Raw genomic sequence first — 18,515 nt, 5'->3', positions numbered from 1 at the left:
AGGCTACGCTCCACAAGGAACCTCAGCCCACTTCCCTCCTTCAGGAAGAGTACACATCAGGTGTGCACCTTAAACCCACATCTACTGTTGCACCAGAATGCATCATCTTAACCTGCCTTCGTTATTCATACACTGTTTCTCACAGACAAAGGCTCTTTTATGGAAATGCTTGCCTCTTGAAAAATACAAAGGTTACTTTGTCACACCCTTGGCTAATGTGCAGCTGTGAAACTCAGCAACTCCAGGAATATATTACAGCATGTTCTTTTTACAATCTCCCTGAGGCATTTTGTGTTTTTTTTTATATATAGGAACACAGTTAATAAAAATAATTGTTTTTGTTGCTTTTCTTTCAATCAGTGATATAAAAATGGGAACTAGCTTTCCTTTAACACAGGTATCATTTTCCCACCCTCTGTAGTTCAGTTTATTTTTCATATCTCCATTCTAATGTCAAGCTGTCACTGTATTTCATCATTCTAAATGACCAGATCCCATTCTTCCGGATATACAAGCGTGAAATCTCTTAAAGTTTAGTCTGCAGCATTTTAAGGAGTAAAGTTGGTGTGTGAAGTGCAAGTTTTTTCTGCTCGGCTGTCTTGCGTGTTTGGGGCAGCTTCCTGGAGCAAAGCAGTTACTGCGATCTAGGGACTGGGGTTTAAACAGTAACTCATTGACAGAAGCTTCAGAAGACGACTTGTCACAAGATGAGAAGGCGATTCAGCAGGAAGGTATCCCCCAGTATCATCAAAGAGTTGGATGCTTTCCCAAAAGTTCCCGATGTGTGTGTCCAAACCTCCATCAGCGGAGGCACAGGTGACCTGTCAATTTTCCAAGCAGCTTTACAATTCAAAATACTTTGCCTTTTCTATGTTACAATGGTAACTGCAATTCAAAGTATATTTCACCTACTGTAAAGAGGTTTGGGGCCTCCTGGACTCATAAAAGGCACTTCAGATATGCAAGTCTTTCAGTCGCTTCTCATAAAAAGCGTCATTTCTGTGAGATTTGAAATGAAGAGAAGAAGACTAGAAGTCTTGCATTAATGGGGTGCCTTTCAAAGAAAGAAGGGAGGGAGGGAAGACAGGAAAGAAAGAGAGAGGGAAAGAAGGCAGGAATGCAGAGAAAGATGAATGGAGGACTGTGTTCAGAAATTATTTACGTAAAGCTGATTACCAGTGATATACAAGGTTATGGGGATGCGGTGGGTACAAGGCATTGTAGTGTTTGATCAGTCAAGATCATATTGAGTAGTAGGGCAGGCTTGAAGGGCTGAATGGTCTTCTCCACTTCTTGTTTTCCTATGTTCCTAAAGCATCTTTATACAGAACCTTTCAGGATGTTTGCAAAGCACTTTATAACAAAGGCAGTATTCTTTATAATGCATTCCCTTGTTGTAATGCTGGAAATTCTGGTCGGCTCTCAGCTTCTCACCCAGTGTTTGCCAGTAGCCACTCCTTAATGGGTTATAGTAGCAGTAGTTATTTGATCGGTAGCCTCAGGAATAAAACAACATCAATGCAATTAGATTAAATGCTTACCACTGCAGCTGGGGTTTGCAGCAACTTTTGAATCAGTAAGATTCATGGCTGACACAAACTGCTATAGGGAGAAGCAACAAATGGTTGAAGAAGTTGTAATGTAAGCTGTGCTCAGCAGGACCTCTCCACAATACTCACTGTAAAGAGAACACAACTAGCAGAGATGGGCATTGTCACAACACTGAAAAAAATATCAACGATAAGTTTATAAAGATACCTGTAACTCGTACACCCAGTACAATGGTCTCAGAGTTAGAAGGTTATAGTTCCAGTCCCATTCCACCAAATCCAGACTAACACTGTAACTACAAAACTGATTGGAGCTGGACAGTCAAACGTGCTGCCTTTCAGATCTGGCCTCATCTATTCTCTCATATAAATATTAAAAAAACTATTTGACACTTTTGAAGAAAAGCACAGGGCACCTGACCAATATTTATAAAATTGATAGGGATAAAAGAAATTCCTGAACTTCCATCACTGAAGGGAAAACTGGCTCTCTAGTCACTATAATGTTCCCCCATTTGTAGAAGACTGCAGTGTGCAAATCGAATGCTTTGATATTGACATGTCGTCAAAAAATACATTATTGGCTGTGAAGCAATTTGGGACATCATGGAAGGTGCTACATAAATGCATACCTTTCCTTTTTACATGATTAAATCTAGTGTCACATTGAGCTAAAGTCGTTCTCAGTAGAGGATCAAAACCAGTAGGTTTTTGCCAGATCATCCCTGGTCTGTTTGGATTCTCCCAGAAATGATTGATCATTTGTACATCTGCACTGATCTGAAAGAGGAAGCAGAGCAACAGAGGTGAAGTTCGCAAGTGAGCAGTCTGCAATGTTCCACCATGTAATCATTACTGTTTATCTTTCTTTTCTATTTCACTATTTCTCCCTTTGATATTGGACAGGAAAGTGTGCACTCTGATCGTAAGAAGTGCCTGAAAGATATCTAGTGTATTAAAAAAAGCAAGGGTGATGATCAATTATAGGCCACAATAAATGCTTTAAATAAACAAATTTACTATGGCTATTTGTCTCACCGATAGTAAACAATTTGGACCTTCAAGAGGACTCCATAATTCAGCAAGATCATGGCTAATCGGATTCTAGTTTCAACCCCACTTTCCTGTCTCTCCACCACTCCCCATGATACTTGACTCCCTTGTCTATCAAAAATCTAATCCAAGCTGAAATAAATTCAATGATACTGATTCCACTGCTTTCTGAGGAAGGGAAGTCCACAGACTAATGAGCCTCTGAGAGGAACAAAATATTCTCCTCATCTCTGTCTTAAAAGGGAGACCGTGTTCTTAAATTAATCCCCTCAAATGATTCTATGAAATGAGTCACGTCAATCTTCTCTGAATTGTTTTGAATGCAATTAGGCCCGTTTTTACACAAGGGAGACCAAAACAGTACACAATATGAAAACAAAGTTGCTGGAAAAGCTCAGCAGGTCTGGCAGCATCTGTGAAAAAAAACAGAGTTAACGTTTCAGGTCCGGTGACCCTTCCTCAGAACACAGTACCGCAGATACAGTCTCACCAAGGCTCTGTACAACTGAAGTAAAATGTCCCTACTTTTTACTTGCAATAACATAAACATTCCATTTGCTCTCACAGCTGTTTGCTGTATCTGCTTGCTAACAATTGGTGATTCATCTACTGGGACACCCAGATACCACTGTACCATCGAGTTCTGCAATATCTCTCCATTTAAATAGTATATTGATTTTTTTATTCTTCCTGCCAAAGAGGACAAGTTCATTCTTTTCCACTGAAAACAAAAAATGCTGGAAATCACAGTGGGTCAGGCAACATCCATGGAGAGAAAGCAAGCTAATGTTTCGAATAAGAGCTCTGATGAAGAGTCATCTAGATTCAAAACATTAGCTTGCTCTCTCTCCATGGATGCTGCCTGACCCGCTGTGATTTCCAACATTTTTTGTCCTGCGTATAGATTCCAGCATCTGCAGTAATTTTCTCCTACATCATATTTTTCCACATTATGTTCTACCTATCAAAGTTTTGCCCACTTACTGAAACTCTTTACAAACTTGTTATTTCTTGAAAACTTACTTTTGTACCTAGCTTGGTGACACATTTAGGTTGCAGGATCGTAGCAGATATAAAATGCTTGGAATTTCCTGACCTCAATCTCTTTGTCAATATAAATTTGTAGGTAACATGTATATCCCCGATTTACATGGTATTTACACTAGTCAAAACAAATCCTCCCCTGGAAAGGAACTTACCTTTGATCGAACAAAATATTCACCACTCACAATGTGAGCTCCTCCACATTGGGAAAGTTAAATGCAGGCTGGGTGACTGCTTCACAGAGCACCTTTGTTTGTGGAGCTGTCTGTAGATTCCTCATCTTTGCCTCACAGTGATAGTTCTGTGATAGAGAGACAACTGAGACTGGATGGACACTTACTTCGTATCCCCGATATACGCTATCCCAGAGTGGCAGTAAAATGGACACCACTACCTGGCAGGGGAGATACCATGATCCAGAAGGTGGTTCTCTCAGAACGAATCTGAGCCGAGAACTTTCACCATGATGGCGAGCAAAAATTGTCAGTTGAGCTGAGCTGCGGTTGGTGGATCTTTGTGCTAGCTTCGGCCTAGCGCCAATTCAATGACCAGAAAATCAGAGCTATGGCCTCTGCTAGTGTTTGCAGCCCAGGCCAGGGCATCAGTGACACAGTTAGAGAGACTGCAAAGAAGGTGCAGGAAGGATCTCCGGTCAACTGGACCTTCTTCATGAAGAGAGTCCTTCTGGATTGCTGTGGGTTCCAATCAGCAGATATTTTCTTTCTGTAGGACTTCCCCAGCGGGGGCTACTTTGATGTGATCTTCAGGAGCGTGAAGCAATGTGAGCATCTCCTGAAGCCATTTGAGGAGAAGGGAGGTGAAGGTCCCCTCCCCGTCCTGTCTGCGGCACCATTGTTCATTTTCCATGCACAGATTGAGATGGGTTATTACAATCCACATGTACAACCCCCACATGACCTGGCAGTAGATGTCCTGACCTTCCTGGGAAGGTATGTACAGCTTGAAGGAGGCAGCACCGATGTAGTGGACCCCTTCGGAATCTGGACTCGCAAGTGGAAAGTCAAAGTGGTCCTGAAAATGGATGCTAGTGGGAATATCCTCCACCTGTCCTCAATCTTTGCAATCAGAAGGAAACTAAGGCTACCTGACATACACAGGACAGCCATGAGTGCGCCAACCCTGCGCGAGGTCAGGGCACGTGGCAGCGGATTGCAAAGTGACCATCTGTAGGAATTGCAAACAAGAGGGCCCTCTGACTAAAGACTGCAAGGACTCCAAGAGCTGCAACCCGTGTGGGGAAGCAGGCCATCTATACAAGGCCTGACCAAGATGGCCTGGGGTTGGCACATTCTCTCAGATGGCCAGAAGTGGCAACGCGAGCCGTGGACCCACAAAGGTCAATAAGGTGCCACCCTCCAGCAAGAAAACTGAAATGAGGGGCATCCAGAAGGTGGGACAGGCCAGAGAAGAGGAAAAGGTAGCCAGCGCAACAGCATAGCAATCAAACCAACTTTCACCTGAACAAACGGAGTCAATGGAGGAAGAGGAAATGAAGGAGGCAGGAGAGGATACCGGTGAGAAACAACCACAAAAGGAAAACATGTCAGGCCCCGCTCAGTTCCACAGCCAAAGAGGCAGCTGCATGATGGACACACCAGCAGCTCCTCTGATGATAAAGACTTGTGAAGGGATGGCAACCAACAGAAAAAGACACATAGCACCACAGGGGAGAAGGAGAGGAGCACCCCCCAACCAGGAAACACCAGACATCGTGAGGTGCCCGGTGAAACCTAAACTCCAGTCATTGGGAACCACTGCACCACAGCTCCAGGCAATTAGAAGCAGCGATGCTCCGAAACAGGAGCAGATCACGTCAGTCCTACTGTCACAGACTCCAAACTGGACCTTCCTGACTTCGTTCTTGCCCCGTCACCGGATAAGGGCAATCCCCCCCGCTCCACTGCAAGGATGAACAAGATGGTTACCTCAGTGCAGAGAATGTCTGACAGTTCGGCCACACCACAGGGATCCAGGGAGTTCCCCAGTGACAAGACCGCGAGTGAACGGACATTGGGTCTGCGGGTAATTCTATAAACTCTCAAAATGGATGTTAAAATTCCCAGTATTAATGTACGTAGCGTTAAATGCACCACACGATGTGTTTCCACATTGGCTGACCAATGTCAAAGTGGACCTCTTGTTTCTGCAAGAGTGCGGCATACCACACCTCAAGCAGCTACAGGAAATGGTCAAGCTTATGGACCTACGGACCTTCGATTTGGTCAGGAGAAACAATTACCGCTCCTCCAGCCTGGGTATTCAGCTGTGAGCAATCAACTTCACCATCTCCAAGGTTAAAGAGGTGGTGGGCAGGCACCTCCTCAGAGCAGACGCTATGTACAGAAACGCTCCCCGGAGGCTAATTAACGGGTCCACCCTGGTGGTAAAGAGTCAGCAGCTGGCCATCCTGCAGCAGGTCTCATCACTGCTGGCAATACCCAGGCCGATCACGGTGGTCAGAAACTTGAACTGGATCATCGATGCAGCTGGATGATCCGGAAGTGCTGACGGCAAATCGGACTCCAAATCCAGATTCCTGATGGAAACAGTTGAAGTTGCCAAGCTGCACAACATCTTCAGCATCCTGGCACCAAGCGAAGTGTAGATACACCTGGCCGCGGCCAAATGAGTCTGTCTGCATAAAGATAAATTTTCTGTTTGCGTCCCGCATGTTCTTAGTCAGATCCACCGACGTCAAGCCGATGTTCTTTTCTGACCACTGCCTCCCGCTTGTCAGTTGCCACCTAAAGGATGACTAGCAGGCCATCAAGGGAACGTGGAAGCTAAATGCGAAAGTGTTGACCCCAGAAAACACTGAGGAACTCAAAAGGGCTTAAGCAGATTGGAGAACTGTGAAGCCCATCTTTGTGTCTCCATCTGACTGATGGGAAACTGTCAAGGGGAACATCAAGAGGTTCTTTATCCTCAAAGGTGTTCAGAAGGCGGGAGAGAGATGGGGAAGACTGCCCAAACTCCAGAAAAGCATGCAGGAACTACTCCCACTGCAGACGATCGGGTTCGATGTCGCGGAGGATCTCCAGCAGGTGAAGAGCCAGCAATCCTCGTTCTTTACCTCAGAGGTCTCCAAGATAATCTTCTGGTCTAGGGTCCACACCGTGGAACAGGATGAAATGTGCTTGCACCTTTTCTTCCAGACGGTGCACAGAGGAAGCTCTGTGCTCAGCAGCCTGAAGGAAGAACATGGTTCGGGAACATCATCTCAGTCTGACATTCTGAGGATCAGCAAATCCTTTTATGCCAGACTGTATGACATGAAGCCCACAGACAGCGCAGCCTTCCAGTCATTCCTGTCCTCTATCGCAGAGGTCTTAGACAACAGCACGCTGGAGAGGCTGGCCAGCCGTTATCTCTGGATGAGCTGACCAAGACCCTCGTGCCCTTAGAAAAGAATAAAACTCTCAGAAGCAATAGCTTATCAGCCAAGTTGTATTCAGCTCAGTGGGACTGGGTTGGCCAGGACCTACTGGAGTTGTGCAACAGTATGCTTCCAGCAGGTAGCATGGGCAAATCCATGAGGAAAGGTATCATCACCATTATCTACAAGCAGAAGGGGGGGTCAGGGAAGAAATTAGAAATTGGTGACCAATTTCACTGATGAATGCAGACTACAAAATTCTGTCTAAGGTCATCATTCCACAACCAGGGGTCACAATATGAGGATTCCAGAACCAGGGGTAACAGCATGAGGATTTGGGGTAGACAAGTTAGGACAGAGGTAAGGAGACATTTCTTCACCCAAAGAGTGGTGAGCCTGTGGAATTCATTACCACAGGAAGTAGTTGATGCCAAAACATTGAACGCATTCAAGAGATATAGCACTTGGGGCGAATGGGATCAAAGGTTAGGGGGTGAAAGTAGGATTAGGCTATTGAATTGGACGATCAGCCATCGTTGTGATGAATGGTGGAGCAGGCAAGGGCCAAATGGCCTCCTCCTGCTCCTATCTTCTATGTTTCTATGTTATATCGATAACTGGTCAGGTCTCCTCTTGGACCAGTGATTGATCCTGACCAAACCTCAGCTGTACCGAGCAGGACGATCTCTGAGAGCCTCACACTCCTCAGGGATACAATCACCTATGTGTGGGACAGACAGGTGGAAGCCTACCTCATCAGCCTAGACCAGGAGAAGGCCCTTGACAGGATATCGCACACGTACATGTGGGACATGATCTCCAAAATGGGCTTTGGGTAGGGAATCTGCAATTGGATCTGACCCCTCTACAACAACATCATTAGTGCAGTCTCAATCAATGGGTGGGATTTAGAAAGCTTCCCGATCAGATCTGAAGTCGGGCAGGGCTGCCCACTCTCTCCTGCCTTGTTTGAGTGCGGTATTGAGCCTTTCACTGAGTCCATCAGGAAGGATGCGAGCCTGAGATGGGTGGCTATTCCAGGAAGTGGAGGTCTGCAGGTCAAAGCCCCCTTGTACATGGATGACATCGCTGTCTTCTGCTCAGATCCACTGTCAGTGCACAGACTCATGAGCATCTATGACCAGTTTGAACTTGCTTTGGGAGCCACGGTAAATCGAGGTAAAAGCAAGGCCATGTTCTTTGGGAACTGGGTCAGCCAATCCTTCACGCCCTTCACCATCAGGACAGATTATCTGAAGGTGCTGGCAATGTGATTCAAAGGGGCCGGGGCATGCACAAAAACTTGCGAGGAGCGTATGGGCAAAGTGAGACAGAAACTGGCCTTTTGGGAACACTGCTCCCTCTCCATTGCTGGTAAAAACATAATCATTAGGTGTGAGGTATTCTCTCTGTTGTTGTACATGGCACAGGTCTGGCCTATTCCCAGAACCTGCACCTTTGCCATCACCCGAACCATCTTCCACTACAAATGGAGATCTAAGATGGATTGTGTCTGCAGGGACACCATCTACAAAACTCTGGATAAGGAGGGGGAAGAACATACCCAATGCCAGCCTCATCCTGATGGCCACCTTTGTGTGTGGCATGTATCAAGCTGTGCATAGACCCTCAGTTTGCAAACACAATGTCACTCCATACTAAGGTTCTACATGTCCCCAGTGTTGCAAAGGATGGGTCTGGCCTCATTGTCACTGAATCCTCCAAGTAGTTGGACCATTCCTTATCACCTGTTCTTCGTGGAGAAATTTGCAAAGAAAAACAGCTTTGACCACAAGTCCATCAGGAAGTGGTCAGCACATGGCATCCTCGAGACTTTGCAGGAACAGGAGAGGGTGGATCCTGTCACATGTTTCCCCAAGCAAACTGTCAAAGTCATTTGGCAGAATGCCTTATCACCAGAACTTTCCAACAAGCACCAAGAGTTTGTTTGGCTGGTGGTGAGAAGGGCATATACTGTGAGATCCTCCTTGTATGCCCCATCTGTCTGTGCCACTGCACATTGCCCTCGAAGTGGCTGCGGGGTGTGGGGTAGAGACTGTCACACATCTCCTGCTGGAATATGCCTTTGCAAAGGAAGACTGGAGAGAGATGCAATGGGTTTTGTCGAGCTGCTCCGTGACACAGGAGTCTGTGCTGGTCTCAGGACGCACACCAAGACAAACATCGACTGCGCCTGAAGGACCATCAACTCAGTGAAAGATGCTCTTTAGTCTGCTCAAAATTTCCAGAGCAAAGAATTGACCTCAACCGAGTGTTGCAGACTGGCACATTCCAAAGTCCAGGACTACGTGCTGCGGGATGCACTAAAGCTTGGGGCAGCTGCTGATGTATCCTTTCCTTCAGAACTTCTTTGAGGATTATAAATGAATAGTAAGTTGTTTTTATTTTCAGGCACCTAGTCTAGGATCTAGGATGAAATGATTAGCTTTTTCTTTTTCTTTTTAAAATCATTTCACATCTACAACAAAATGTGTCATCTAGAATATGACATCCGGGATATGTTACCAAGTATGTGACATCTTAAGGCAACATCTAGAACATGAGATTTAGAGTGTGTCTGGAATGGCCCAAGTGCTGGAAAGTGGGAGCAATGCAAATTTAAAGTAGTTTTTTGTCTGTGCAGACACAATAGGCCAAAGGACCTCTACTGTACTGTATGATTCTATGATGCAATGTGTTACCTGCTCCTAACAATTATACTGTTTTAACACTTTGGTCTCCATGGTATCCAACTGTTTGCTCCAAATGTTTGAATATATTCCTCACACTCCAAACGTCACAAACCTACCATTACCAGGATCTGTATTACAATGACGTTAAAGAGTTGGGGCTAGATGAGCTGGTAAACACTGCAAATGTGCTCCAGACCAATATTTACTAGATATCTGCATGAAGGACAACAACAGCTTATATTCTTGCAATGCCTTCAGGTAATAAAAAATCTTAAGGCTCTTCTCAAAAGCATTATAAATCAAATTATGACTGTGACAAGCAAGGATTTATTAAGTAAGTTGACCAAATGACCTCAGTTACGAGTGGTGTACCACAAGGATCTGTTCTGGGTCCTCTTCTATTTGTGATTTTTATAAGTGATTTAGATGAAGGAATGGAAGGGTAGATTAGCAAGTTCGCGAATGATACAAAGGTGGGTCGCATTGTGGACAGTGCGGAGGGCTGTTCTAGGTTACAAAGGGAAATTGATAGGATGCAGAGCTGGGCTGAGAAGTGGCAGATGGAGTTTAACCCTGAAAAGTGTGAGGTGATTCATTTTGGAAGGACAAACTTGAAAGCGGAATACAGGGTTAGCAGAAAGATTCTTGGCAGTGTGGAGGAGCAGATGGATCTTGGGGTTCATGTTCACAGTTCCCTGAAAGCTGCCACCCAGGTGGATAGAGTGGTTAAGAAGGCGTATGGTGTGTTAACTTTCATTAATAGAGGGATCAAGTTCAAGAGCCGTGAAGTTATGCTCCAGCCATACAAAAGCCTGGTTCGGCCACATCTGGAGCATTGTGTCCAGTTCTGGTTGCCTCATTACAGGAAAGATGTGGAGGCGTTAGAAAAGGTGCCGAGGAGATTTACCAGGATGTTGCCTGGAATGGAGGGAAGGTCTTACGAGGAAAGGTTGAGAGGGCTAGGGCTATTCTCTTTAAAACGACGAAGGATGAGAGGTGACTTGATAGAGGTGTACAAAATGATCAGAGGTATAGGTAGAGTGCACAGCCAGAGACTTTTCCTAAGGTGGAGGTAGTTATTACGAGAGAGCATAGTTTTAAAGTGAGTGGAGGTAGATATAGGGGAGACGTCAGAGGTAGGTTCTTTACTCAGAGAGTGGTCGGGACGTGGAATGCATTGCCGGAGAGGGTAGTGGAGTCGGCCTCATTAGGGGCATTTAAGCGGCGATTAGATAGGCATATGAATGATAGTATAAGGTAGGGGTGGAGGTTAGATAGACCTTAGGATTAGGGTAAAATTTCGGCACAACATCGTGGGCCGAAGGGCCTGTACTGTGCTGTACTGTTCTATGTTCTATGTTCTAAGGTTTAAAGAAGTCTTAAAGGAGGAGTGAGAGGTACACGGTCAAGAAAGTTTATGGACAGAGGCTCCAGGTCTTAAAGTCCAGGTAGCTGACTGCAAAATCACTGAAGATAAAATGATTAAAAGTGGGGATTTTCAAGAGCCTAGAATTGGATGAGCACAGAGTTCTTGGAAGAGAGTAAAGTTAGAAGAGATTACAAGATAATGAGGGGCCTGGCCATTGAGAGATCTGAAAACAAGGATGTAAATTTGAAAATAAAAACACTGTTTGACCAGGAGCCAAAGTAGGCAGGGAAGCAAAAGGATGAGAGGTCAACAGGACTCAGTGTGATTTAAAACATAGAGAGTCAATTTTTGGATGCTGTTGAATGTATGAGTGTCAGATGTGGGGGAGTGCTCAAAATAGCATTGTAGTAGTCAGTCTAGAGATAATAAAGGCATAGATAGGGGTTTCAGCAGCAGATAAACTAAGACAGGGGTGAAGTTGGCCAAAGTAACAGAGGTGGAAGTAGGCACTGCCATGAATGTGGGGGCTTAAGGACATTTCAGGATCAAATATGACACCAAGATTACAGAGTCTGGCTTAGCATCAGCCTACTTCCATGTTGACATAGTGTAAAATAATTAAGTGACAGCAAGGCTGTTAGCTTATCTCAGCGATGATGATAAAGAGAACAATTTGTGATATTATCAACAGTCCTTCAATGAATTTACAAGAAAGGCAGGATATAAAATTAATCTAATCTTCACAATATTGTAGAGTCATTAATGTATCTGTACAATGCAGTAAGTAGAAACCTTGTTTGTTTTGCAGTTTCAATGCTCACCTTCACATTAATTGCCATCCTAGCTATTGGAGAATTCTCTTTTTTCCAAGAGAGCTGGATACAATACAACTATCAAGTTGACACAAATATTTCCAGGTATGCTTATCTACAGATGCCATCTAAGAAAAGTTGTCTGTGTGATACAGACATAGAGTATGAAATATTCACTCTTATCAAAATCTTCTTCTTCCTTAGTCTCTTCGGATTTTTAAAAATGTATTCACAGGTGTAGGCATCTCCGGCTAGTCCAGCAATTATTGTCCATCGCTAATTACTCCTGAGATGGCAGTGCTGATTTTCTTACAGGAACACCCACAGTGCTATTAGGAAGGAAATTCCAGGATTTTGACATAGTAACAGTGAAGGAGCAGTGATACATTTCCAAGTCAGAATAGTGTGTCGTTTTGATGGGAACTTGAGGTGACAATGTTTCCACATACCTGCTGTCCTTGTTCCTCTTTGTCACAAAGATCACTGGTTTGAAAGGTGCTGTCAAAGAAGCCTTTGGTGAAAAGGTACAAGTTGTGCATTCTAGTATCTATCATAAAAAGTTTGTTTATTGGTTCACGACAATTTTGTTTCTTCTTCTCCAATTTTTTAAGTTAATGGTTTTTAAGTCAGCTGGGGGCCCTCTTGCTTCTAATAGCCTCAACTATAGGAAACACTAGTTCTCTCAAGAGTAACAATTAGAGGTATCTGAACAGTGAGTACTGATGGTGTGTTAACCAAGTTTGGTGCTTTCTAGGTAGTTGGTATTGGTGTGGCTTACAATGTGATATGCAATAAATCTTTATTCTGCGGGCATTGACGTTGTCTAGATTCTGGAGCTAGGTGTATTGTTAGGTTGAAAATATCAAACAGGTCTAATCAAAATGATCACAACAAGACATGTGCACTACAAAATACAGCTAATTTATTAGGTTAAAATGCTTAATACATGTATGAATTAATTATTGTCAATTTATACTATATGTAGATATTAAAGCTAAATGATTAGGTCAATCTACTGAGATATACATTAAACAGGTGAATGCAGACAGTGATTAATACTGTTACCTCACAGCGCCAGGGACCCGGGTTCAATTCCTGCCAGTGGAGTTTGCACATTCTCTCCGTGTCTGTGTGGGTTTTCTCTGGGTGCTCCAGTTTCCTCCCACAGCCCAAAGATGTGCAGGCTAGGTGGATTGGCCGTGGTAAATCGTTTTGTCATGTCCAGGGATGTGCAGGCTTGGTGGATTAGCCATATGAAATGTCGGGTTACAGAGATAGGGTGAGATGCTCTTTGGAGGGTCGGCGCAGACTCAATGGGCCGAGTGATCTCATTTTGCATTGTAGGGATGCTGTGATTCTATGAGTGTCACACTGCCTTTCAGCCTTTGCGAACTCAGTGACAGTGGCACTTGGAGCTCCAGCTCAGATTGAAAGGGAAACAATCTCGCTAACCCCAGCTCAATGGTGAAAGCTCAATGAGTGGAGCAAAGTCCCTGATATTAGTACTATTCTGAATCTAATATTACGTGGTGTATCACCATTTCATTGTACTTTCAGTACTTTTCCAGAAATTCTATTGCGCAGGAAATAAGGTGAAAAACACTTCCACGTGGCTTCATGTTAACTGCATAATATTCTGTCTCTTACCTATCCAAAGTAATGCAGTTGCCTCCCAAAACCAAGCAGGTTGTTTTTACACAAGGCTTATTTCTCATGTAGTTTTCAACTTTACTTCAATTGCTCATTGTCATGTCCATTAACTCATAATGATTAACCCCTAATGGTCTACTTTTGAGATATCATCTTTTAGCCTAACACTACAACACCTCCTTTCAACATCTTCAAAACAGATGATCAAAACCTTATACAAAGCACATACATATTGTTCAATAGCTGCAAGCTGGTTATGTATGCAATACAGTTAACAGGCCACTACATAGTTAGAGTCATAGAGTCATAGAGATATGCAGCATGGAAACAGAACCTTCGGTCCAACTCATCCATGCCGACCAGATATCCTTGATAAATCTAGTCCCATTTGCTAGCATTAGGCTCATATCCCTCTAAACCCTTCCCATTCATATACCCATCCAGATGCCTTTTAAATGTTGTAATGGTACCAGCTTCCACCACTTCCTCTGGCAGCTCATTCCTTACATGCACCACCCTCTGTGTGAAAATGTTGCCCCTTAAGTCTCTTTTAAATCTTGACCCTCTCTCCTTAAACCGATGCGCTCTAGTTTTGGGCTCCCCCACCCCAGGGAAAAGACCCTTTCCATGCCCCTCATGATTTTACAAACCTCTATAAGGTCGCTCCTCAGCCTCCGATTTTCCAGGGAAAATAGCTCCATTCTATTCAGCCTCTCCCTATAACTTAAAGCCTCCAGCCCTGCCAACATCCTTGTAAGCCTTTTCTGAATCCTTTCAAGTTCCACAACATACTTCCAATAGCAGGGAAACTGGAATGGCATGCAATATTCCAATAGTCGTCTAACAAATGTCCTGCACAGCTGCAACATGACCTCCAACTCCTATACTCAATGCACTGACCAATAATACCAAACACCTTCTTCACTATCCTGTCTACCTGTGACTTCACTTTCAAGGAACTATAAACCTGCACTCCAAGGTCTCTTTGTTCAGCCACACTCCCCAGGACCTTACCATTAGTGTATAAATCCTGCCCTGATTTGCCTTTCCAAAATGCAGCACCTCACATTCATCTAAATTAAACTCCATCTGCCACTCCTCAGCCCATTGGCCCATCTGATCAAGATCCCGTTGTACTCTGGGGTAACCTTCTTCGCTGTCCACTACACCTCCAATTATAGCGTTATCTGCAACCTTACTAACCATACCTTCTATGTTCACATCCAAATCATTTATATAAATGATAAAAAGCAGTGGACCCAGCACTGATCCTCGTGGCACACCGCTGGTTACAGGCCTCCAGTCTAAAAAGCAACCTTCCATCACCACCTTCTGTTTCCTACCTTCATGCCAGTTCTGTATCCAAGTAGCTAGTTGTTCCTTTATTCTGTGTGATCTAACCTTGCTAACCAGTCTACCATGAGGAACCTTGTTACATAATAACAAGAAAACAACAATTAACAATGATATAACTATTGGATGACATAAGAGTGAGTGTACTACCCAAGCTTTAAGTGGACACCCCTTAAATATGTCCAACCAATGATGTGCATTAAGGTTTGCTAAATTATCCGCTATGTGAATCAATTGGTCTTGGCTATAAGTCATGGTGGTTTCTTACCATAAGAAACAATGGTGTCTGCTGATGCTGTGCAAGGAAAGTCCGCAATTACTTAAATGTCAGATGCAGTGGTATCCTACTCAATCGATTGGAAGTGCAATAAATGGTTTATCGGCTTCCGTTCTTTGATTATGTATTGTTATGTCTAATTGCATTATAGATGGCATAAATTTTATCTCTACTTAAGTTGATGGATGATTCCTCTCTCTTATCATTAAGATCGACAGCATGAGTGCCACCGACACAATAAGGGAAAATTTAGTGAATGATTGTATCATTGAGTGGTAACTTCCTCCATTTGCAAGTACTCCTGCTCTTCTGCAATGTACATAGTTCAAAGGTAACAGTATGGAAGGGGCATACTAGGCCTTCTGGCCATTGGTCATGATCACCTTGCTGGTGGGTCTGGTTGTTGTTATCGCTATTTGTCATAAAACACAGGTGCCCACAGCATATCCCCAAACAGACACGGTAGGATGATAAACTGGCACCATATTTGCTGCAGTGCAGCATTTAAAATCAGTTAACAATTAACCCTTAATGGTCAAGTTTGGAGATATCATTTTTAAAGCCGACACTACACAATCTACTCTGAGGGTGTTTAGACTGTGGACATTGGTAATGCCAAGATTGTGGGCATTGGTAGTGTATAAACAGATGGCACAGGCCCTTTACATTAACTACATAATTAAACCTTAGGAAAGAAAAGCAGGGAGACATGATAATAGAACAGATTGAGAGATTTCATTGTCAGAGACCGACGCTCTTGAGGCTGGATTGCAGCAGAAGTATTCCTCTTGATCACATGCCTTACTGTCATTGCACTGTGGATCTTAGGTTGAGGTTCTGACAACCAATCAGAAGTCCCCACTGTGGAAATTAAACGTCTCTAATGTGACAAATGTCTAACCTACTTTGCATTCCTATTTCAGCAAGCTCCAAGTAAATCTCGATATCACAGTGGCCATGCAATGTGACTGTAAGTATCTGGTACAGTTTTGCAAACACTGTTCGGGAGGATCTGAAGGCCTTTGAGGGAAAGTAGAGTAGATTCAGCCAAATGATTTGGGGTGAGGGAACTTAACTACAGGATTTAGTTGGAGTCAAGGTTGTTCTGGGAGCAAAGGAGGTTGAGAGGTGATCAGATAGAGATATACAGCATAGGTAAGGTAGAAAAGGAAAACTGTTACTAACTGAAGGTATGTCTTTACGTTGCTTGAGATGAAGTGTCTTGAAGGGAATTGTAGATGTATAACCTTGTTAAAAGTTCTTATAAACAAATATGGATGTATATAATTTGTTTACAATTTGCATAGATGATTTGGAGTTGGAGACTAAGTGTGGTGTGTCAAAATTTGCAGATGACACTAAGGTGAGTGGTACAGCAAAGTGCGCATAAGACACTGAAAGTTTGCAGAGGGATATAGATAGTCTAAGTGAGTGGGCAAAGGTCTGGCAGATGGAGTACAATGTTGATAAGTGTGAGGTCCTCCATTTTGGTAGGAATAACAGCAAAATGGACTATGTTTTAAATAGTAAAAAATTGCAGCACGCTGCTGTGCAGAGGGACTTGGGTGTCCTTGTGCATGAATCACTGAAGGTGGGATTGCAGGTGCAGCAGGTGATTAAAAAGGCAAATGGAATTTTGTCTGCCATTGCTCGAGGGATGGAGTTTAAAAACAGGGAGGCTATGCTGCAGCTGTATAGGGTCCTGGTGAGGCCACACCAAAATAAAGGGAAGCAGATGTAGGACTGAGGTCAGGAGGAACTTCTTCACCCAAAGGGTTGTGAATCTGTGGAATTCCCTGCCCAGTGAAGTGGTTGAAGCTACCTCGCTGAATGTTTTTAAGGCAAGGCCAGATAAATTTTTGAACAGTAAAGGAATTAAGGGTTATGGTGAGTGGGCAGGTAAGTGGAGCTGAGTCTCAAAGATCAGCCATGATCTTATTAAATGGCGGGGCAGGCTCGAGGGGCCAGATGGCCTACTCCTGCTCCTAGTTCTTATGTTCTTATGTTCTTATGTTCTTATATGCATAGCTCATTGAAAACTACAAAATACTTAAAGGGATAAACAAGGTAGATGTTTCCCATAGCTGGGGAGTCTATCAACATGATACACAATTTCAAAATATGGGAAGCCAATTCGGACCAAGATGAGGAGTATTTTTTTAACATAAAAGGTTGAGAATCTTTAGAATATGCTGCAAAGAGAGCTGTGGAAGCTAAGTCATTGCGTATATTTGAAGTAGATCTTGACATATTACAAAATACCCTGCATCAGTTAGGAAGATTAAGCTCTTTCATTTTAACAAGACCCTTACAGACACTCAGCCCTCATTGAAAAGACACCCCTATCTCCACATTAGAGCCTCTTGCTCACCTGGCATGTTATAAATGGCTCTCATCCTTCCTTAAATTGTTAGTCACTAGATGCTATTTTCTTTACAACATCTTCACCTTCAACAAGCAGTTCTTCATCCAGACACACGAACAGCCATGGGGACCAAATTTGCTCCCCAATATGCCAACATTTTCATGTAAAAGTTTGAACAAGACTTCTTTACTGCACAGAACCTCCAAACAACGTTATACACCAAATACATTGAGAACATTTTCTTCCTCTGGACTCATGGCGAGGAATCACTGAAACAACTACATAGCGATATCAACAAGTTCCATCCCACCATCAGATGTACCATTGACTACTCTTTGGAATCAGTCTCATTCTTGGACACATGCATCTCCATCAGGGACAGACATCTCAATACCCTACTCTACCACAAGCCAACGGATAACCTCACGATGCTATACTTCTCCAACTACCACCCAAAATATATTAAAACAGCTATCCCCTACGGACAAGCCCTATACATACACAAGGTCTGTTCAGATGAGATGGGCACCTGAAGGTGTTGAAGGACACCCTCATAGGAACAGGATACAATGCTCAACTCATCGATCACCAGTTCCGATGAACCACGGCGAAAAACTGTAATGACATCATCAGAAGACAGACACAGGTTACGTCCGATAGGGTAACCTTTGTCATCCAGTCCTTCCTGGGAGCGGAGAAACCACACCATGTTCTTTGCAGCCTTCAGCACATTATTGATGATGATGTGCACCTCGCCAAGATCTTCCCTACGCCTCCACTTCTCGCCTTCAAACAACCACCAAACCTTAAACAGACCATTGTTCGCTATCTTCAGGACAACACAACACCACACAACCCTGCCATGGCAACCTCTGCAAGATATGCCAGATCATCGACATGGACACTACCATCACACGTGGGAACACCACCCACCATGTACACGGCAGATACT

At 43.7% G+C, this 18,515-nt stretch overlaps 1 protein-coding gene across 1 annotated transcript in view; it reads left to right on the top strand.

The window, feature by feature from the left end:
• Nucleotides 1-409: 409 nt before the first annotated feature.
• Nucleotides 410-18,515, top strand: part of LOC109925490 (endoplasmic reticulum-Golgi intermediate compartment protein 2-like) — a 48,702-nt gene continuing 30,596 nt past the window's right edge. Inside the window, exons 1-3 of the mRNA XM_048606851.1 lie at nt 410-816; nt 11,915-12,023; nt 16,122-16,168. Coding sequence (XP_048462808.1) covers nt 708-816; nt 11,915-12,023; nt 16,122-16,168 — 265 coding nt within the window. The 5' untranslated portion in view covers nt 410-707. The remainder of the gene's footprint in view (nt 817-11,914; nt 12,024-16,121; nt 16,169-18,515) is intronic.

This window comes from Rhincodon typus, chromosome 17, assembly GCF_021869965.1.
Source record: "Rhincodon typus isolate 14 chromosome 17, sRhiTyp1.1, whole genome shotgun sequence".
Lineage (NCBI taxonomy): Eukaryota > Metazoa > Chordata > Chondrichthyes > Orectolobiformes > Rhincodontidae > Rhincodon > Rhincodon typus.
The sequence above is the reverse complement of the archived record's forward strand: the minus strand, read 5'-3'. Positions and strand labels throughout refer to the sequence as shown.